The sequence below is a fragment of the Sesamum indicum genome, linkage group LG7 (genome assembly GCF_026168435.1).
Source record: "Sesamum indicum cultivar Baizhima isolate 11 linkage group LG7, ASM2616843v1, whole genome shotgun sequence".
NCBI classification, from domain to species: domain Eukaryota; kingdom Viridiplantae; phylum Streptophyta; class Magnoliopsida; order Lamiales; family Pedaliaceae; genus Sesamum; species Sesamum indicum.
Window position 1 is genome coordinate 6,800,143 of NC_142663.1, and position 24,189 is coordinate 6,824,331.

Sequence of the window (24,189 nt, forward strand, 5' to 3'; positions counted from 1 at the left end):
AATGTAACTCAATGCATTTGAAAAACAAAAAGCGTAATTTTCTAAAATCGGATGTTAGGAGGACAATTTATAATAAACCAAAAGTAGCAATATTGAAATACAATAAAGATGAAGGGGAATGATGATTGTTAATTTTTTTTATTACACTAGCCATCACGACACATCGTTTTTGTGTGCACATAATGCATAACCTTCTATATTCTAAATATATTATAAATAAGAGTAAAATATATAAATCAATGCATTACATTAAGGGGGAAAAAACTAATTATCAGTTAATATAAAATTTAAAAAGTTGGATAAATTAGTTATCAGTCAAAGTGCATCTCTGGCTTCAAAAAAAATTGGTGCGTCGATGTTATTAACCGCTATTTATGAGTCTGCATTTTCTTTTTTTATTACAAAATTGAAAAGGTAAGAATGAGATCCTATAAATCCATCAAAAAAATGTTGGCCGAAATTCTTACCGTTGACTTGTTGTCGTCAAAAATCAAGATATAATCAAAAAAATCAATATATAAATCAGAACATATATTTAACCCCACCAAACATCTTAACAAGTACGCCATACTTGATAATAAATAATTACCTGCAAAGAGTAATGACTATTTGTAACTATTCATTTTACATCAAGAAGCCGTTTTTCATTATAGTACCCCCTTTAATTATAGCATATTGGACTATAAAAAGTGTAGATAATTATGTAGTGCCACGCATGCAAATGGAAGGGAATTTACTTGATAAAGCAATAATTATGGACCTTAATTTTTTCTTTAAATGGGGCAATAATTTTTTTTACAAAAATAATTGTAATTGAGTTATTTTAATTAATAATAATTCATCGCATTAAATTAAAAATAATATATATATTTAAAAGGGGTAATTGATACCTATGGATGAATTTGGATCAGAATTAAATAAATTTAGGAATAGAATAAAGATAGAAAATGAATGGTTTAAATTTATTGTTCCGAACAAACAAAAAAGTTTCAAATAACTTATTTATATGTTTGGTGGATAATAATGAAATTTTACGGGAAAAAAAGTATATACACACAAATTGTTATATAAGAAATATTATTTTAGAATATTAAATTAATTATAAATTTACAATATATAGTTTTGAATGTTTTCATGTATTAGATACCCAATACTTATTACTTACAAGGAAAATAGAGATCAAATATTACATATATTTATCTTATATTTATATTGTAAATATTTAATAAAATACATAAAAGTATGTAATCACTATAGTTATAATATATTTTAATAAAATATTTAAGTATTAAACATATTCATGTTAATGTATAACACATATATAAATATTTTGTTATTCATATTTATTATATTTAAAATAATATATAATTTTGTGATTATAAAATCTTATAACTATAATTTTTATTTAAATCTTATTTAGCAAAATATAAAATAAATAATTTATTCTCAATCTATTGAGAATCGTTAAAACCATAGGGGGGTAAGGAACGACTAATCCCATACTTGTAAGAACAGGCGTTCATAAACACAACTATTTCGACTGACCAATAGTTAAAAATATACGTATGAAAGGTGAGATGAATATTATACTGTTTTAAAGTAACTACTCTGGTACATAAAATGTAGATTTTCTAAAATATCATTATTTTATTTTATTTTTTTTATAAATAACTGTCTTTTTTAAATAATTATTTCTTTCAATAAATATCTAAACCTAGACAAAAAGTTTGGTGTGGTGGCCAACTTGTCTATATATATTTGATTATATCTAAACCATTTGAACCTATAATTTTCAAGGTTTAAAAGTCTATACCCTTTACTTGACCAAGCTAATAATAATCAAATTAGCAGTCTTGACACACTCCATATGTGTATTTAAATTTATTTATATTAAATGGTTATAATCCATCGCGTTTTAGTCTAGCGATTAAAATTGAGATTTTATAAACAAATTTGAGGTCTTGTGCTTGAGTCCCATCAGACACGTGGGTATTTTTTTTACTTATATAATTTAATTTATCGTGCTTGAGAATATTTATATATTAATTGAATTAATATATTGCTCAATTTATAAAATATTAATATAATTATATAATGTATATGGCTTAAAGAGAAAAGGGTTGTTTTGTAAAAATAAATATAAGTATATTGAGGACATTATAGTCTGGACTTATAGAGGATGAGCCCATAAAGAGGGGATTGTCCAGACTTTCCATGGACTGGGCCTACCCTTTTAATTGAGCCAGGAAGGTGTTCGGCCCAATTTTATGACCTTTGCTGGAAATGGAACGTGCTCACCTTTCCAACTTTAAAATCGGGTAAATTACGACAAACTCTCGTAAAATTTGGAATAATTATAAATATTTTTTTGGTTATTTAAATTTTTTTTTAATTTTAATGACAATCTAATAATTAGCCCAATTTTGCTAGTCTTCGTTAGGTTTTCATTCACATTCTTTTGTGGTGGACTCACTAAAATGACATTATAAATTATAAATTATAATATTACTTATTTTTTTTTTAGAAATTTTTTTCATTTTTTTATGGATTGATTTTTTTTAATAGTTTTCATCCACCTCCTCCATTATTTTTTTATAAATTTAAAATTTTTTTAAGAAAAATAAAAATGCAGCAAGAGCAAAGTTGACGATTCTAGACCTCCATTCAAAAAATCACATAATTACATCAAGCATTAGGGGTGTATTTATAATTTTTTAAATAATAATATGATATTAATAATTATGTCAAATCTTATAACAACTCATTCTAACTTATACTTTAAAACTTTATTAAAATATTTCAATAGTAATATCAAAATTATAATTTTTTAATTAATAGTATTTTATCCTAATGGTCAGATTTGAAATTCCACAGTATATAAGTATAAAAATCATGAACTTGGATCATATCAGATATAGGAGTGATTTTTTACTTTGATTAAATAGTTACAGAAAAATATATGAAATTATAAATTAACATGTATTGATATAATTATTGATTTTATTAAATCTCTTTAATTTCTTTGATTTGCATGAAATTCTCAAGTATCCCAGCCTACCAAGAACAAGAAATTCCTACAAAGTTAGGGGTCAAATTATAATTACCAAAGTCTTATGTCCCACAAATAGTAGTGACTTTGCGGATGTAGGTGCCGCATACATCACATGAGCAAGTCATAATCAATTGAGAGGTAGATAGAAACTTTATTGATCACAAGATTCACAAAATTAATTATAATATATTTGAATTTTGAGGCATTTTTTTCCAAATAAATCTCATTTCTATAACCACTTCTTACTACACTTATAATTTAATTATTATTATTTTATATTCCATAAATTTCATCATGTTAAAAAATAAAATAAAATTCATAGTGCCTAAACACGATACTTCAAATGACCACTCTGAAAACACGACAAAATAAAATTAATTTAACAATATTCACTGCATTAGCAATCTGTCGTAACTTCAAATTCAATATTGAACTCACTACAGCATTAAAGTACGTTGAAAACGACCAAATTTTAAAAAGTAACGTAAGTTTTAAAGTTGTTTTTTTTGTCCTTTTTTGTAATTTTTTCAAAATAAAAGGAGCAAAGAGAGAGATTCTATCTTTCCACTTCAGTTTTGTACCCATCCCACTATGGCTTTTTCCTCCCAGAAAGTGACCTACTGAAACTCTCCAACTTTAAATTGCAGATAAAATATGCAAGTTGGGGGGTCTTTGAGCAATTTCCGTTTCTTGAGGGGTCTAAGTAGAATAATGAGCTTTCAATTTGACCCCTATGGTGGGCCGGGCTTTTGCAATTATTTGAAGCTGTAGTGTAGAGATGGACCGTTGAATTGACAGGTGAGGGTTTGCATACAAGTCCCTCATAAATGAAAATCTTATGTATATTTTACAATCATGCCCTCCAATGAATTAAAATTTTGTCACCACGCCTACGTCCTTTAATGCCACTATACACTAAAAAAAACAAATAAATTATTTAATAGTTATGAACTAAAAAGATCATAGTGAATAATTTTTATTGACTATAGTTAAATAAAATCGATGTGAAAATATAGATTTTTCATCAAGAAAAAGTTATTAGCCATGACAAATGTTTTAGCTACCTTCACAGATACCGTGACCATTAACCGTTGCATGGTCGTAGTCAATGACTATTTGCTCCAACTATTATTTTTTTAACCATGACAATTAGCCATAATTAAATATTACATTTTCTGTAGTGACATATACTAGTAATAATAGCAGCATATTCGATGCATTTGTATAATTTAATTTTTTTATGTTTATTTTAATTATATAAAATAGAAAAATATAAAATAATTGATTAAGTTGATATTTTCTTGAATAATTTTTATTAATTTTTAATATTGATGATAAAAAAATAGAGAAATGGTCGTTCTATTTAAAAATAAAAATTTTTACGGTATTTTAGTCGATATAAATTTTATAGACAAAAAAATGATCCTTATAAACCACTCACACTTAATAAATAGTATAGATATGTATTTTTGGTAAAATAGTATCCATATATGACTAAAAAAGTGTATGATTCCGGTTGAGGATATCCTCTTATGGGTAGTACGGATGGGGAGATGTTTGGATGATTTAAGTTAATTCAAATAAGTCAATAATAAGTCAATCGAGGGTAAAATTAATTTTCATTCAATTATTTTGTTAATATCAAAAAATTCAGTAAACTTTGACTAACAAAGAAACTTAATTATTTGTAAATGGAAGCAAACCTCAGGAGTGCTACATGTAATTTTCGAAACTACATGGGGTCTACGTGTAATTAAATAAAAATCACACTCAGATTAAATAAAAATTTAGTGGATCTCATTTTTATACCATCACATGTATACTAATAATTAGATAAATTAAAAATTACAAAGAGATTAATAGAGGTTAATGTATTTGAACTTAAAATTGTTTACAGAAGTATCACACACAGTCTCCTATGTCATTCAATTTTTATTTTTTCTCTCTAAAATTACAAATTGCTCAATTTCCTAATATTAATCTAAATTAATTTATTTTGACCAAAAAAAGGAAATACTTAATTTTAATATTTGGCAATCTCTAAGACGTATCTCCTTGCATGCATGCATGTACATTTTATAAATAGCTATCAATTAATTATAAGAAAAATTATATTTATATCTTCTGATCTAAGATTTGTTTACATAAATCATCATTGTCCTTTGCGTAATTACAAAAGCATGTCCGTTATAACTGAAAAATAGAGATATTTGTGCTATAATATTGACATTAATTTTCGGGGGACGTACGTGTAAATTTTTTAAAAAGCACAGATAGTTTGTGTAAATGATGTTGACATTTTTTATAAATTTATGTGTAATTATCCAACAAATATGGACGGTCTATATAATTATACCATAGGTTAGGGGTGTAAATATAATTACTTCTTAATTATAAATGTCCATGATTGGCTCTGAATTAACCCAACTTAATATAGATAAAAACAATTTAGAAAGTAAAAACATAATTTTCTTTTGTTTCTTGTAACTTTGAATTTGAGGTATCGAGTTGGCTCAAAATTGGCAAGAACTAGCCCAAAAAAGCTTTGGCCAAAACCAGCCCACTACTGTATATGGACGGTCTTGTGGCGGTCATAGGCCTCTAAGTGGCCCCCAATTGGGTCCATTTTCAAACTAGACCTAGCTTATGGACCCGTCGATTGAAGCCTAGACCAAGCCCAGATCAGGATCGCATCAGGCTCGGATGTGCTTGTTTATTTTTTATTTTTTTTTATATTGAGATTTTCTTATAAATAATTACTTAAATTTATAATTATCTTTTAAAATAAATAAATAATAAATTAAATTACATGAAAATTTATATATTAAAAAATAATAGTTAAAATATATAATGAGCTTTAAAAAAAAGGCCCAACATGTCGGCCCAGGCTCGATCCAGGATCAGGTGGTCCTGAGCCACTGGGTTGAATTGGTCTTAGGTATTGATTCTTGGGACCAACCTGATCCTAAACGGGCCTGGGCTGAACCGGCCTATTTTTTTATTAATTCAATTCGGTTCTAGGTTGGGTTAGCCCAGCCTGGCTCACTGTGCATCTTGACTTTAAACCTTAAAAATATTTTTCAATTAGCGGCATCCCATGATTACTTTAAATTTAAGGATAGTTTTTAGTATAAATTACAACGAATTTCTCCAAAGTTGTCATAATTACAACTACATCCTTATTATTTAAAACAATGCCTATTATTAACTACCGTATAACAAATACCCTATATAATGGACTGTCACGAAGGATATTTGGTATACGACCATTAATTCTAAAAGTATTTATAATTTTTCAAACAACGATGAAATATTCATAATTATAATAAATTTCAATTCAAGTGAGCTCGTTATAATTTACCCTAATTTTTACAAAAAGCTCCATTCTGATAAAATAACATATATTTTACATTCATCCAACTGCCAGAAAATAAATAAATAAATAAAGGCAATTATTGCAATTAGCCAGTATAAGACAGATGGAAAACATATAGTAATGTATATATAGTTTTCTGTATAATATTATTATATGAAATAATATTAATTAATTTGTGTATCTTTAATTTAAAAAAGAAGAGTAAAATATATATAATTATGATTTTTGAGAGATATGGTGGTTGTCACTATCTACACACAGCTATATGCATATTGATATCTTTCTTTTGGCGTTGGTAGTCCCCCACCCCCCACCCCCACCCATAGCTGAGGAATGAGGGTAGTAGCCACTCATCATAATTTATCACCACTGGGGTTTTCTATCTTCTTTACTGCACAAATATTTACATGCAACTTCATCTGCTCCATTTCTCTTCTCACCACATTAATTATAACCCCCAGCACAATCGATATATGTGTATAATTTAAATATTTGATACATTTATTTAAAAGTATATGGAGGAGAACAAAAAAATAAAGAGATAATTATACTCTTTTGTCTTGAAATATAGTATAATTATACTTAGATTTGATGTAGTTTGAGAAATTACATCTAGCACTCCAAAAATTTGCTTCTGTCTAATAAATAAGTCCCTCCATTAGTCAAAATTAACTGAATTTGCTGATATTAACAAAAAAATGGAATAAAAATTTATATTTACCCTTGATTGATTGATTACTGGCTTACTGCAGGTCAAATAACTTTTTTTAAAATTAAACTACCCTTATAACAGTGAAAATATAGCTCCTCACATGCATTAAGGCATGAAGACGTATGGGGGTGATTTGATCATAAAAAGATTTATTTTGACCTACAATAAGTTAGTGATAAGTCAATTACGGTATAATTAAAATTTTTGAATGAGGAGTATAATTAAAAATTTATATAAATTTTTTATTTATGTCAACTTATGATGTATGAACACGGATACCGCGATACAGATATAAAAAATTCAAAAACATAAAACTCACACCAGCTGCAACACACTATTAGTTTTAAAAATATAGAAAATCAAATTGAACTTTTATTTCACACAGGAGGGCTTTTATATATGTATAGATGATAAGGGGCACTTGCAATTTGCCCTAAAATAATATTTTTGATACTTTTTATAGACATAATTAATGAATTGTTTTCCGCAGCTTTTAGGCATGCAGTTGGTTGCTGTGGGATCATAAAGTTTGCTCATCATCATCAGCTAGTGGCATTTCGTACCATAATTTGATTTCTTTATTTGTTCATCTCCTGTATCCTAACCTAAGTAGCTTGCACATAATAAAGGTAAATGTTTGCATACTTATTTTTAAAATATATTTCACTGATCTTTTAGTTTTAATTATATTAATTACAAAACGATGACATATTTACCTAAATATTGTAAGAGCTTATATTTAAAATAAAATATAACATTCGAAAAAATAGCATTTTACGCCCTACAAGTTAACCTCTTTGTGGATTTGGTCCGATTGCTTTTGAACTCGCCACATTGCTTCTTATAACTTCAGAAATTTGCGATTTTAGTTCCAAGCCTTAATTATGTTCAATTTATGATGAAGACAACCTTAGTTCCCCTCAAAACTTAACGGCTATGGTGAGTTTGCAAAGGGCTATCTTGTGGGATGTGAAATGTAATTTTCCATCATACATGCATGTCATAAGCCCTAATTTTTTTTTTCTTATAGATCTTGTCGATGAATTTAGCCAAACACTCACTCAATAAGCCAATTAGCTTATGGGAAATTTTAATTCAAATTGGGTTAAATTCGATCTGAACTAATTATATGACGAGTGCAATACATTTGCGATATAATTGGTGTATTATGCATGGTTCAAGAATTTGCTTTGTGATTGATTTAGTTCGCCAAAACTTGAGTCGGATAAGATTTTTCTGTTATCTGATTAATTGAGATGCTCAAAATTAAGTTAGCTCTAATTAAGACCATCTTTCCTTAAAAAGAGAAAAAGAATCCAATCTTTACCAAAACAGATTTAATTAATTAAAACAAGCAAGAATCAAATTAAAATGCACCCTATAACCTAAAAATGTGCTTCTTTACAAACCCTACCTTGTGAGGTACACCAACCCCCTCATCTTTGCATATCAGAAAGCTATTTATAGGGTACAAAGATATACTAGTTAAATGCAATTGTTGAGTTGGAGCTGTACAAATTCTTTGATACCATTAAAACCTTTCGAGCCCCCTAAGGTCACTCACTCCCAAGAACCAACGTTATTTGTGCACTACTTGCTAAATTTAGTACGGCCCAGAAATAACTTATGTTTGAACTTAAAGACACAAATATTTTTCAGACAGTACATTGCATTTGTGCTTAACTTTAATTCATGACTGCTCCAGCTTTCTGTTATATATATTTGAAAAGCATGGAAATGACAAGTTTGTAATAATATTTTTTTTTGTATAGAAAGTTCGGTGAAAGTGAAGTGAGGGGGAGTGAAGAACAAGAGGGCTCTCCTTTCGTTATCTCTTTCTCTCAGCTGGCTTTTTTGTGTGTTGTCTGTGTGGAAAACTGTCCGAAAGATTCGATGAGGCAGATTTGAATTTAAGCACAAATTGAGCAATGGAGAGAGTTAAATTTCTCTATCACACTGCATCGGAGGAAAAGGATGTTTCTGGGATTTGATTCAATCGTATCGGTTTCTTGCTTTGTTTAGCAGGTACTTATCGATAAATATCTAACGAAATTGTGGGAAAAGTGGAAAGAAAACCCAAGTTTGTGTTAATTAAGTTTAGACCACTTTGTTGTTTGTTTTGTTACTAATTATGTTGTCTTCATAGCCAATTATATGATTGACATCTGCTACTTTTACAGGTTGAGGACTAGAGAGATTGTCTCAAGATCTCCTCTAGCTATCCAAGGTTGTTCTAACCTGAAAATTTTAACCTGAATTAAGATCTATTGGTTGTTCAAGAAATTCATGTCCCAAAGCTTTCTCCAAGAAATCAGCAACTTCTCAAATGCATATGAAAGATCTATGACAGCAAAGCAACAAGGAGACTGGATGTTGAGAGTGCAAGGATTTGAGCAGGATTTATCCGGACAGCAGTCAGTACCCGTGTACGACACCGGAGGGATGCTGACCGAGATAATCAACTTACCGTGGAGGAAACCTGCAGGTACTGATGATTTCTCACCAGATGATCAGATCCGACCGAATTATCCGTGGCCTCAAAAACAGCATCTGTTAAATGAGGCTGCAAGCCAGGTGAGCTGAATTTTCAGCAAATAGTCAAATTTTATGCAATCTGACTACTAGAAATTCTTGAATTTAATCGATTTTTTATGCAGCTTTCTTTCATGAATCCTCATGTTAAAGTCCCGAATTCCTCGGACTCCTCGCACCTTCAAGGGTTTCACTTGCTTAGTCCTGTGCAAGAACCCGACATGGAGACACCATCTGAGTTGTCCTGGATTCCTGGAAGCAGCAGTGGGAGTTTCGATTTGGGAAGAACAACAAGAATTGTGGAGGGACAAGGGCTTTCGCTCTCACTTTCTTCCTCTTTAAGAAACATGGAATCCAACAAGTTCGATAAAACTATAAGCCTGGGGCATGGTGAACTATACTTCCATAGTCAAGAACTGCAAGCAGGCCCTAATTCACACAACCTCTGCGGATCGAAAGATCTTGGGACAAACCATCAACTGTTCCATTCTCCCCGCAGAGTCTTGGACCATGGGAATCAGGCTCATCCGGGGCTCGTTGAATCCGCAAGAACTGGCCCCAATATCCTGAGGAATTCGCGGTACTTGAGTGCCGCGCAAGAATTGCTGCAAGAATTCTGTTGTGTTGGTAAAGGGCAGTTGAAGAACCAGAGATTGAAGAATCAAGACGGAAACCCTAATTCAGCCATGGACGGCGGTGGAGACGCTGCCGCCGGCCCGTCTTCTTCCTCGAAAGATCAACATCATCCCATTTCGCCTGCCGAAAGGGCTGAGCACCAGAGGAGAAAAATGAAGCTGTTAACCATGCTTGATGAGGTAATTTGCAACACTCCTCTAGACCATGATTCACACAGAAAACACAAAGAAAAATTCAAGAAAATTATTTTATTCCAGCAATCAACACCCAGCGCCTGGCTGCTGAAACAATTATCAACCCACCAAACTCACCACTTAGAATAAAATTTTAGTACACATTAGTATTAATTATTACATAAACTAATCAACATCATAGTCACTTTCCCATATAAGTTAATTAATTCTCGTAGAGTGCCCATTCCTGGTGATGTTCGTCGGCCTGACAGGCCACAGTTTGGGGTACATGTCTATCGAACAATCGACATGCCTCCATTATAAGCTGCTGTAGCTGGAAATCTAATCCTGATTACAAAATTGGGATATAAGCTTCGATCTTGCTCCAATGGGGACCATATATATATATATATATATTCCCAATTGATTCTTTCTTAATCTTGAACTAATCAAAAATCAAAAACCCTTTTTAAAATATTCATATATACTGGTGAATTATTGGAACAAGACATAAATCTGATGTTCCTGTAATAATATATACAGTGTCTGTCAGGCTGCTGGTTTAAGTTAAAAGGAGAAAAGGCCCTCATCATAAGTACTTAGTACTTTGAAGCTTTTAAGAAATCAGCACTGATCATGTATCTATCTATATATCTGCGAATATTGTTTACTATCAATTAAATTAATCTGTAATTAATGATTATTATTTTGAATCTTGCCATTCGATAAATGCACATAAAGCCAATATTGTCACAACTTTATTTCTACATTCCTTCTGCCGGAAAAAGTTTGACACATTGCACATTTGTACGCGTCTTCTTTGCTAGTGGACTCCCTCCAGCCACTGCAACTCATCAAGTTTAATTAATTTAAATTTTAAATAACTTTTTGAACAGTGTAAATATAATTTATTTAATTTGTCAAGACAATCATGATTATTGTTGTATATTAGTTTGCATTTTTGTTACTAAATATAAAAAAAAAGATCCCTTTGCATTCACAAATGACGATTTATAATATTATTATTCAATTTTTTGTTGTGTAGATAATATTGATTTTACTTTCTTTCATTTTGGAATGTAAGGTGTTGGTTGATATATTTTATTATTCTTATTTATATTATACTTTAAAGTGAAAAAATTATTTATTATATGCATTTAGTAACAACGTGCCACGATGGCTAGTATAATAAGGTGGAACGTAAATCCAAAATAAAAAATACAATCTGTACTTTCCGTCCCTTTTTTTTTTCTTGACATTGAAAATTAATATTTTTTTTACCATTGCATGATCAAATGCATGCAAATATATTTTTACCCGAACCAGTATTAGGCGAACCAAACTAATCACAGATATACTTGTTATGTGATTGATCACTTTCTCTAAATTGTATACAAATCAATACACTTACAATATAACTGGTTCAGATTCGACCGAAGCGGGTTTAGGCTAGAATTTCACTTGTTTTATATCAAGATGTTCCATTGTATATATAAACAATGTGAATTGTATACGTAGTATATGTTCATTGAAATTGTAATAATAATTGAATTAAAAAATACGATCTGAATACGTAGTTTCATCTTCTTCTTTTTTTTTTTTTCTTAATACAAATGGAGTTATCTGTTTCTACAACATATATGTATCAGGTGGATGCAAGGTACAGGCGATACTGCGAGCAAATGCAGGCAATAGTGAATGCGTTCGATTCGGCGGTGGGGAGAGGGGCGGCGGCACCGTACACGGGGCTGGCGCAGACGGCTATGTCGCGGCATTTCCGGTGCATAAAGGATGCGATAGCTGGGCAGCTGAAGGAGACGTGTGAAGGTCTGGGGGAGAAAGATGTGGGTGGAGGTGGGGGGCTGACTAGAGGAGAGACTCCACGGCTGAAGCTGCTTGAGCAGAAGTATCGGCAGCAGAAATCCCTCCAGCGTGTGGGGATGCTGGACCCTGAATCCTGGAGGCCCCAAAGGGGCTTGCCTGATGGCTCTGTTAACATACTCCGTGCCTGGCTTTTTGATCATTTTCTTCATCCGTATGTACTCTCTCTCTCTCTCACACACACACATTATTTATAATCTTCTATCTTGATCATAACAGTTAGAGTTCATTATAGTGATATTTGGGCAGAATTATACTTTTAATTTCGGAGTATAGAAGTTCAAGATTTTCCATCCACTACTTTAGGAGATTTTCAAAATATCTCCATATTAAAAAAAATTCGACACATTAAGTTCTATTTTTTACGAAATTTTCAAAATAGTCATAAAATTGAAAAAACTCGAAATATTTAATCCCATAAATGTGTCAAGTTTTTTTTTTTTTTTTTCAAATTTGGTACCATTTTGAAAATCTCATAAAACAAATGACTAAATGTCTCGAGTTTTCTTAATTTTGAAATTATTTTTATAATATGGAACTCAAAATATAATTTTGCTTGATATTTGCTTTTATAGATACTAATAAAAAAATTTGCATTTTCCATCCCACAAGTTACCACCTTTGCGGATTTGGTGCCATTATTTTAAACACACAGCATTGCATTTCATAACTCCAAAAAACTTATATAATTTTAGTCTAAAGCCTTAATTTTCTTCAATTTCTTACGCGAACATCAGTCAACACCTCTCAAGTCTTAACGGGCTGGACTCGTGCTATGCCCGTGATGTTTCTGTCAGAAATTTAACAAAATCAAGACTTGGGATTCAAATTGTAAAGTTTTGAAATTATGAGATGCAATATGGTGAGTTTAAAACCACTAGGATCAAGACCACAAAAAACTAACTTGTAAAACATAATTTATGCTGAATTATAAATCAACCAACATATTATTATTGCCACATTTAATACACAATATATTAATATTTTAAAGTCAATAAATAAATTTAAAATAAACACAAATTGTAGTGGAATGTCTAAATGGGAAGGTTTAAGAATAAAAATAGAAATATTGTTATGTGTTGGCAGGTACCCGAGTGAAGCAGACAAACATATGCTGTCTCGACAGACTGGTTTATCAAAAAATCAGGTACTCACTCATTGCATCTTTTTCTTTATCAAAATCGATGCGTCATATCCATATGAAAGGGAAACTTCATTTCCTCATTGCTTGTCTGAATGAATTATATATATATATATATATATATATGTGTGTGTGTGTGTGTGTGTGTGTGTGTTTTCATGTATTTATGCGTCTGTTCATATTCACATACATGTGTGTGTATTTGGATCATATGACATATGCTACAACAAAAAATTATTATGTCATAATTTATTACTAATTATAGATATTAGTAAATTGGGTATATCATATATATAAATATATGTATATCATATTAAATTGGGTAAATTAGATTGAGCTCTCTTGAGTTTTCATACAATTTTAAATATTTTTTCGTTATTTAAAAAATTATTGATACCCCATAATATTTGACATAATTACTTGGACGATAAAGTGAAAATGTCACCTTTAGCCTTAGAAGATTTTTCATTTTTCTTTTAATATTTGACATTCCGATGTCCCATTTGCTTGATCTCTATGTTATTTATGCTTTGTATATTTTTAAAAGGGGCATTTCGATCCATAAAAAAAAAAATCATACTTTAGGGTCTAAAGGGACATTTTGGACAGTTCAGTACAAAATTTAATATAACTCTAGTAAAAACTAACGAAATGCATCAATTATTGTACGAACATTAGTTTCAGAGGAGTATCGTCAATTTTTCAAATAACGAGAAAGTATGTTGTGATTGTATCAAACCTTGAGAAGTTAAGCTCTGTGTAATTCACTCAATCAAATAAGAGATGTCATTTTTGATAAGTTTCGTGTTACTTGTATTTTGAAAAAATTGCACTTTTGACCCCACATGAAGAGGGTGTTGCACCTTTGGTTCCACACTTGACAGGCTTAGCTCATTTGGTCTCATAAAATAAAAATTTATAGCATTTGGGGTCATATAGAATAAAAATTATAGTACATCATGTCTAGGTCTTAGAGGATAAAAAATACTAATTAATCATGATTAGAAAACGAATATATATATATATATATATATATAGAGAGAGAGAGAGAGAGAGTTGTCATAACTCATAAAGATGAATGCAGTATCTTAAATTTGGTCACAACAATGAAATGGTGAGTGTCAGATTGAGTAAATTTCAGGAGTTGAATTGGATCCCATCATCAGCCATAAAAGGCAAAGACATTCTCACTGCAAGAGGCAATCAATGGCCCGTGATCACTCGGTTCATTGCATTGAATACCATATTGTCTGCCTGATGAATTGATCAATACTGCTGCCCAGAGACAAATTAATTATCATCCACTGCACAAACTCTCATCAAACCCCATAAACCCAATTCAATGTTCCAGGTCTCCAATTGGTTCATAAATGCTAGGGTCCGCCTCTGGAAGCCCATGGTGGAAGAAATGTACCAGCAGGAGTTTCGGGAAGAGGTACAACCCGCCACAGCACCAAAGGAAGAAACTACTTCTGAACCAAGCTCACAGACCCCAACGCACAAAACTGGAGCAACCACTACTGCACCACCACCAATATCTTTATCAAGAACAGAAAACGAAAAGGGCCCTTCAATAAATAACACCTCCTCCGCCGCATGCGAGGACTCGCCGACGAGGGAGTACCGGTGTTTTATGGCCGATGCGGCGGCAGGGATGATGGTTAGGGCTGGGAGTCAGGCAGGGGATGTGTCTCTCACTTTGGGACTTAAGCACTCCGAAAATGTTCCAAAGATGAGCCGATTGTCAATTAGGGACTTTGAGGCCTATAGAATTAAAGGGTAGATTATAACACCTCTTTTGAAGTTTGTCATAATTATGAATATTTTTCGTTATTTAAAAAATTATAAATATTTAATTAAGATTAATGATCATCAATAACTAATTCCTTAGGGGATATAAATTAGTAACATTTAAAATAATAAGAGAGTATGTTGTAATTATGACAAATTTCAAGAAAATTTACTGTAATATGCCCTTAAATAAATACAGATTAGATTTTCTATTACCCCTTTTATTCAATTTCATATATATATTCTACGTGTCAATTATATTACATCATCTATTTTATCTAAAGAAAGACGTGATGTGTACATAAAATAAAATAAAAGATGTACCAGGAGTTGTAATAAGAAACCCAATCCGCTACTCTAAATAGAAGTTAAAGATTAATTAGAATTAATTAAGTAGTGTGTCAACTTATTAGTTTAAGTACATAGGAGGGAAAAAAATTGTTGCTAATTGCGATTTTGGTTCTCTAACAAATATATTTATACAATTTTGATTTTCAAACAATTTGAGGTGACAGTTTTGGTTCTTAAATTATTATATTTTAATATTTTTAGTCATTTTCATTAATAAACCGTTAAAGACGTTAACGGAAGTTTAAGTTGAATATATAATTGACCGAAAATATTAAAAAATAATAATTTAAGTTTTTCATTAATTTTCGTTGTTTGAAAAATTACAAATAATTCCTTAGTTAGATTAAAAGTCGTCTAACAAACACCCCATATAATGGACTGTTTGAGAAGATATTTGTTAAACATTCGTTGTTTGTAATTTTTTTTAAAAAATATTCATAATTATAATAAATGTTGGGAGAGTAGGTTGTAATTCAATACCTAACAATTATGAAAATATTAATTGGAATTTGTGGTATGAGCAAATAATATTTTTGGCATTTTATGAAGAAATAATTAGAGGGGTGCTCCATTATTTCATTTAATTTTTGTCTTACTATTGAGAAGTCCTTTTCGTATCGCTGAAATCAGATCCTTCTTCTTCTTCATCTACATTTGCTTCTCAATTTAATTTAATTTGGGTCCCATCCCCCTCTGCATGGTTCTGGGGCATGGTCCACTGCTAACCTTCTATATACACAGTAGGCTTAATTACACTTATACCCCTTTAAAAATGAAATTACACTTACACCCCTACTGAGAATTCATTATTTATACGTATCTCTCTTTTGTTAGGATTTGAACAAAAAATATTGATGTAAACAAAAAACATTATATAAAGTTTCAATCCTACCTCTCATTTATCATTCTTAGTATAATAATTATGTACTTATAAGTAGAAAAATATAGTGATGTTAACCTCACTCTATATATTTATATATTATATTTATCCATCTATAAGTATAAAAATATACATGAGAATGTTAAAAAAGAGGCAAAATATATTTCTTTTTTCTTTTTGCAAACGTCATCATTTTTCGTCCAGACACTAATAGAAGAGGGTCAGGTTTCAACGAAGAATTTTCAAATAGGGTGCAAGTGAAATTTTAAAACTTCTTTGAGAGAGTGTAATTTTGTATTTTTAAAGGGGTATGTTTGGATTGTATATTTTCAAATCTAAGTTTATAGGTTTGAGAAATGAGAATTTATTTTAATTTTATTTTTTATACATGTATTTTTTGAATATAGGGTAAATATTATTTTTGGTTTTTCAACTATGTCACTTATTTAGATTTAATCCCTCATATTTCTCCCTCATCAGACTTAGTCCCTCAACTTTATAGGTTCCATCAATTCTGGTTCCTATCATTATCTATCCATTAGTTTTAACAGATTTATGGATAAAAAAAGTTATATATTTTTTGCTGTCCAAAGGACTTGAGAAATCATGACCTAGCATGAAAGAGTGGGTAGCCTCACCACTCCACCAAGTACAAGAATAAATTATTTTGCTAAATAAAATAATTCTAAATAACTGTAGAATAAAAAATATATTAAAACATATCAAAATCATTTGTTGTATGAGAATTTTCATGAAATTTCAAGTTTATTAAGTCCATTAAGTAAAATACAAGGCCCAAAATATTAAAGGCATGAAAACGCAACGAAGCCCAAAATAATCTCCTTAATTGGGCTATAGCCCATGGATTCTATTTCTATTCTTATTTCAATTAGAGATAATTGCACACCTTTCCCCTAAAATTTAATGTAATTACACATAAATTTCTTCTAATTTAAGAAATTACATTTAACACCTTCGAAGTTTGCTCCATCTAACAAATAAGTTCCTCTATTATTCAAAATTCATCGAATTTGGTGATATTAATAAAAAAATTAAAAATATATATATATATATATATCTTGCCCTAATTGACTTATTACTGATTTATAACCGGTCAAATAAATTTTTTTATGATTAAATTACCCTCGTACGTCTTCATGTGTTAATGTATATGAGGAGATATATTTTCGCCATTATGGTGGTAGTTTAGTCCAAAAAAAGGCGAAATTACTTTTTTGGTCCCATAAAAAAGGCACATTTCCTTAGAAGTCCACACTTTACGGAATTTATGTTTTGATCCCATTTTGTTAAAAAAAGAGTTTTTAAGTTAGTCCTCCGCAACTTTTACTGTCAATTTTTAACGACAGAAGTGATTAAATGTTGGTCGAATTACATTATCTTTACATATTTAAATATTATAATTTCTTTTTTGACGTTTCTGTTTGTTCAATCTTGAACAATACAATTTACATTTATATATTCTCTAATTTTGTTTTCAGATGAATATGAATATATTATTACTTTGAAATTTTCATCACGGAGGCACCTCCAACAGTAAATAGTCTAGTGTTTGAACACTTTTGCCATTAAAAAATGATGATAAAAGTTGCGGAGGATTAACTAGAATTTTTATTTAACAAAATGGGACCAAATTAGAAATCCCATAAAGATGGAGCTAATGAGGAAATGCCTTCTTTATGGGACCAAAAAGGTAATTTAGCTCCGAAAAAAAATATTTGACCTGCAATAAGTCAGTTTTAAGTCAATCAATAGTAGATATCAATTTTCATTCAGTTTTTTTGTTAATATCAATAATTTAGTAAATTTTGACTAACAAATGGACTTATTTGTTAGAAGGAAGCAAACCTCATCGGTGCTAGATGTAATTTTTCAAATCACAGAAGATCTATGTGTAATTATACTAAATCTTAGGAGATGAGAGTATAATTATCACTTTCAATTAAAAATACGCTCCACATATATAAAAATTACGTCACCTATATCATAAAATAAAAATCTTATATACTATCGTGTATTTATTAAAAGAAATAAAAAGTACAATATAAATTATCAAGAAATAAATATAAATTTAATTGTAATCGATTTATTTCAATTAATAATAGTTAATCACTCTTACTTAAAAAAAAAAAAAAAGGGTGTTTTTGCAGTATTTCTATTCTTTTTTTTTTTTATAAAAAAGTACTAATTTAATCATAGATCGTGTCAAGCAACCTCAATTTCAAATTGATATTCCATTTTACATTCGCTAAATAAATGAGCAAAAATATACACGTGGCATACATATATTTTCACATAACATAAGATGAAATATCAATTTAAATAAAAAATATGAAAAATCCAAGAAATGATCAAGATTCGTTGAGTGTTAAGCAGAGATGAGCCTTGACGGGCTTATGATCAGAGCTGTAAATTCCGTCGACCGATTCATACAAATGCAAACATGCATCAACGTTGTCTTTGTCTTCCACTTTGTACAGTATACGATCCGTCCATGCCGGAACTCTTACCTTCTCACTCGTGTCGTATTCGCTGCTCCCCACGTCGTATTTATACGTTGGTTTGAATGATAATGTCCCCTCGTAGTATCCATTGAACACCTGTCCTCTCTCTGCTTCTTGCAGGAGTTGGTCTTTGCAAGTCAGAAGCTGCAATTTCAATTGCATATTCACCAATAATTATCAATATGATATTTACAAAAACTTAAGTTTTAATCTCGATTAATCAACATTAGTTTAATTTTACGTATAGCTAAAGTACTTTTTAACGGTAACAAATATTTTGATGTCACTTGCAAAAATAATGACTACTAGTTATAGTGCAATTTTGATTAATAAATAATAACTGTCCAACCTGATTTTTTGCATTTAACCATGATAATTAATCATATCGAAAAATCGTATTTCTTCTGATGTGTAAAGAAAATGGATCTAAGGAGAAGTACAATTATTTTGACAAAATTATACTTTCCCATAGGATAAGGGGTTCAACACGTTTAGTCCTCTATTTTATAGAATTTTGTAAATAATCTCAAAATTAAAAAAATTCGACGCATTTAGTCCTCTACATTACAGGATTTCCAAAATGGTTCAAAATTGAGAAAATTCGACAAATTTAGTCACACGTGCATGTTTTTCCAATTTTGGGACATGGAACTAATTAAATGTATTCAATTCTAGGACGATTTTGAAAATCCAATAACGTATAGGATTAATGAGTCGAGTTTTGTCAATTTTGTGATCATTTTAAAAATTTTGTAAAACAAATGAGTCAGAATATCGAAATATTTATCCTATGAGGCTAAAAAGTATAATTCTGCGTTTCAATAAATCAATACATACACATAAATATATATATATATATATAAACGTACATAGTATATACAATATACATGTGAAAGCAAGGGGGAGGATGAACTTACTCCATGAAGGTTTCTGTGAATGAGATTTCTGGCAGGAAAAGTGTTAATTCCTTGAAGTCTGTAGTTGAGATCTCCCAACCAAACAGTGACTTGGGGTGGTTTGGCGTATGGGTTCCAGCTTTTTGAGAATAATGACTGCGATATATGCCTCAACTCTGAGTTCCTCTCTTCCACATTATGACCATGAGCTGCAAATTCATTTCTTTCTTTTTATTTATACACAAATTATTTTTATTTTTTTAAATAATTATACATACACTCATAAAAAACGTCAACATTATCAATACAACGACTCATGCTTTTCAAAAAATTACACATACACCTCCCAAAAATATCAACATCGCTACACAAACTACTCGTGTTTTTTGACAGTCAGGAGTGGTTTATGTAATTATACAAAAAATATGAGTGGTTTGTGTGAACATATCATAGAAATCAGGAGGTGTAAATGTAATTAATTTTTTTTTTATAATATGCCCAAATAAAAATATTAGGAAAAGGAATTAAAAGATAAAAATAATTACCAGAAAGATGACAAGAAATGAAGAGTATGTGTATACCCTTGTAGTTTATTCTAATTGCCACGCCTCCTTTTTTTCTCCTGATTAATCCTCCACATCCCCCCACGCCTTGTTTGTCAGCTTTTAGTTCTGAAATTATTTCCAAAAATTAAATAAATTAAAAAGGCCATGCAAATTAATAATAATTAAGAAAAATATTAAATAATAAATTACATTGATACCTCTCAAATTAAGTCGAATTACATAAATACCTCATATCTTTCGTAAAAGGACGACTACACTTAGTGTAATGTTTTCCAAAGGGTATCTTTGGGGGAAATTGCACTTTTAGTCCTACTAGATAGGATGCGTTGCACTTTTAGTCCTATAGTTTACGAGCTTAGCACATTTAACTTCATAGGATAAATATTGTAGCATTTTTTGTACCATAAAATAAATTTTGGCACATTTGATCCCATATGGACCAAATGTGCAACAACTATATATACTCTGGAATCAAATATGTTATAATTTTATCCTATGAGACTAAAAATATTATAATATTTATCCAATGAGACTGAATGTGCTAAATCCATAAATTATAGGACTAAAAATGCAACACGCTCTATCGTACAGGACCAAAAATGAATTTTTCTATAAGCTTTTGAATAGAGAATGTAATTTTAGTTGCAACTACAATCTCAGAAAATATAAATTCTATAAAATGTAGAAGAATTTGTATATGTTTCCCTAACTTTAGAGGTGTAAATGCAATTTACCAAAATTAAAATTAGTAAATCACGAGTATCTTCTTACCTCTTATATACTGTTCCGAGTTCTTCAATCCAAACACGTAAAGTTGCAGAGACTGCATGATTGCTTTTCCTAAGAGCCTATATCAAACATGAAATTACCAATGGAATAATATACCAAGACTTATACTTAATAGAAAAAACGGAATAAGATAAACGTGAAATAAAGGACTTTAATATAATTTACCTCTTTATAATATTGTAAATAAATAAATTACCCCTTTATAAAAAAATAATAGTAATTTACCCATTGTGTTTCATTTTAAAAAAGATAGGGTACGGGGGGTAAAGTGATGCATTTTAAAATTATAGGAAGGTAAATTGCTTATTTTTTCCGTAGGGGGTAATTTATTCATTTATAAAATATATATATATAATATTTGAAGCTGAGAATGACTAAATTCATTCATTTTCCTAGCTATTTCGAGTTATGTGTGGCAATAAATGCATGAAAATAACCTTTGCATTATCTGAAGCGAGCAAATTTAATATAAAGTCATTTTCGATAAATAATAATTAAAATCATATATAGAAGAAATAGATTAGAATGAAAGAAATAACAATAATTAAGAAAAAAAACATAGAAATTAATTCTTACACATGGGAATCAAGTAGAGCATTCTCCAATAAGACCAAGATGTTCGTGCGGGGCACTTCCTGCAGCCCAATTACCACTAACTCATACTTCCTCTCCTTCCCCACCAGCTTTCTTACATCTTCGTACCTCACCTTCAAATTCAAACACCACCATTATTCTCGTACCCTACCTTATATTCATCCACCGGAAATTCAAAATTCAACCAGACTTGGTCAAACCAGAATCGATTATATGAACAAGTATGATATGCTCGTGTGTACAGTTCAAGGAAAAATAATCAGCCCACTTCTATATGATTGGTTTAGTTTGATCAGACATAATTTGAGTAAGAATGCAATATAATTATATACTCACCTGCCCATTCATGTTCCAAGTGATTATGGACACGCAAACATCCGAGCTGTCTGAGAAATCGCAACGTCGATTCATCAGTTCAACCGTTTTGATCCCTTCATGCGATGCATCGAGGTTGTCGATTATCCCCACCGGAATCCGCTTCATTCTTCTTCTTCTTCTGGGAATCATTTTCTTGTTAAAAAAAATTCAAAAAAAAAAAAAAAAAGGAATCAATAGTACTACTCGATCTACCTTTTGGCAGGAATTACACCACAGAATCCTTTCATTTTCCTTGGAGAAGAAATATAATTAATTAGATTGATTTTTTTCTGATGTTTGTTCTGCAGTTGGTGTGTGTGTGTGTGTGTATAAATGTGCATGGGAAGTTTGGAGGAGGAAGAAGTCAAATGATGGATGAGGATCTGAAAGTGTTTGAGTTTTCTTGAGCCGATTTCTCAACAAGTTAGGTTAGGAGGTGTTGACGTTTATTACAAATGAGAGTTGAAAAGGACTTGTGAGTCATGTCCGGAAAGCTCTACCTCACCCTTTCCACGTCTGTCTGTGATTGAGATGGACACCTTCATCTCAATAACTAATCAAACTTCTTTTCACAACCAGTACTGCTAAGTTCGATACTGCTGCTTATCCCACATTGAGTGTGAACGAGGCGTGTTTCTTCCTAATAAAATCGTGAGATTTATATATAAACATTAAAAAATTCATATGTATTTTATGAAGTACTTCAATTGTTAATATTTTCAAAAAATTATATCGTGCACACAGATTTTAAGTACATTGATGCGTTAAATATATACATCCAATAGGAGTGTTTCCCGCATATTTTTTTTTTCAAAAGAAGGATTTTTGGCTACTTTTTTTATTTTTATTTCTATTTTTGTGGCTTAATTTTATGTTTGAAAAGTTATAACGATTTAACTCATGCATGATATAATATCAAACATAATTAATATCGTCACGTTCAATAAATGTTTTCACATTTTGTAAAGTTTTTCGCGCTAAATTAAAATTTCTAAAACTATCGAAAATTAGTGCAGCCTCACAATGTAGCAAAAATCTACTCCACAAGTTGGATTAAAAGATATCCAATATGATAATGAATAATAAATGAAATATTCTCTCTTTATATCTGATTATGTCATTCATACGTCACAATGTTCATGTCCATACCGTCATACATCTCATCTCATCTCTTTTTTCTTCATCTAACTTATATAATTATAATTATAATTTCCACGTATTCTCATATACAAATTACTGCTGGTATTTTGATCTCATCAATAAAATATTAGGTGTGACATTGGAAATTAATTTCTTGTCTCTCACCTACTTTCGCAAAATATTTTTGATCTCATAAGTCGAGTGTCGAGGTTGTCCTAAAAGTAGTTTGAATTGGGTATTATCTGAGAAAGAAAGAGATTGTTAGATTTATTAGGGATTCATGAGGTCGGAATGAAAGTTGTAGGGTATTTATAAGTTCAAATGTTCATATATGTACAGATCCACGTGGCATAATTTTAAAAGGTATATTGATCAACGACCTTGATTCCGATTCGTCAATGAGTCAGGTCGGTCTACATGCAATTTGAACCGATTAGGAAACATGCGGATTCTTATTCTGTTAGGGTATTTTGCCTTTATGATCAATGGGTATATTGGTCCTTTCAATATTTTAATTGATATAGATTTACTGGGTAATTAAATTTTAAAAAAAAAAGTGATGAAATTTAAGGCTATATATACTGTACCTTTTATTAATTGTAGTTTTAATGAAATTTAATTTTAAAAATAATTATTAAAAAATGAGTTAAATAATATAGAAAATTAATTTGTAAGTTTGTTAGACCAAACAAGCACTTAATCAGTTAAAATTTTAAATATTTATCCACTTTAATAGTATGAAGATTCTTCCCCCAAAATGCATTATATAGTTTTCTTTAATTATCATCTAAAAAGGTACT

The 24,189-nt window shown here is 30.3% G+C and overlaps 2 protein-coding genes across 4 annotated transcripts; one reads left to right on the forward strand and one right to left on the reverse strand.

The window, feature by feature from the left end:
• Window positions 1-8,814: 8,814 nt before the first annotated feature.
• Window positions 8,815-15,382, forward strand: LOC105166303 (BEL1-like homeodomain protein 2). Its single transcript, XM_011085612.3, has 6 exons — window positions 8,815-9,165; window positions 9,321-9,714; window positions 9,798-10,487; window positions 12,131-12,516; window positions 13,449-13,509; window positions 14,855-15,382. The coding sequence occupies exons 2-6, from the start codon at window positions 9,427-9,429 to the stop codon at window positions 15,284-15,286; spliced, it is 1,857 nt and encodes a 618-aa protein (XP_011083914.1). The 5' UTR covers window positions 8,815-9,165; window positions 9,321-9,426; the 3' UTR covers window positions 15,287-15,382.
• Window positions 15,383-18,827: 3,445 nt separating this feature from the next.
• Window positions 18,828-22,664, reverse strand: 5PTASE11 (inositol polyphosphate 5-phosphatase 11). Of its 3 annotated transcripts, none has more exons than XM_020695501.2 (7): window positions 22,463-22,663; window positions 22,229-22,388; window positions 21,875-22,005; window positions 21,281-21,357; window positions 20,525-20,614; window positions 19,965-20,152; window positions 18,828-19,191 (listed from the first exon to the last, which is right to left on the reverse strand). In XM_020695501.2, the coding sequence occupies exons 1-7, from the start codon at window positions 22,588-22,590 to the stop codon at window positions 18,895-18,897; spliced, it is 1,071 nt and encodes a 356-aa protein (XP_020551160.1). In that variant the 5' UTR covers window positions 22,591-22,663; the 3' UTR covers window positions 18,828-18,894. The 3 variants fall into 3 exon arrangements, with proteins under 3 accessions (XP_020551160.1, XP_011083915.2, XP_020551161.1); XM_011085613.3 differs by having other exon boundaries at window positions 20,489-20,614; window positions 22,463-22,661; XM_020695502.2 differs by lacking the exon at window positions 20,525-20,614 and having other exon boundaries at window positions 22,463-22,664.
• Between the last annotated feature and the right edge of the window lie 1,525 nt (window positions 22,665-24,189).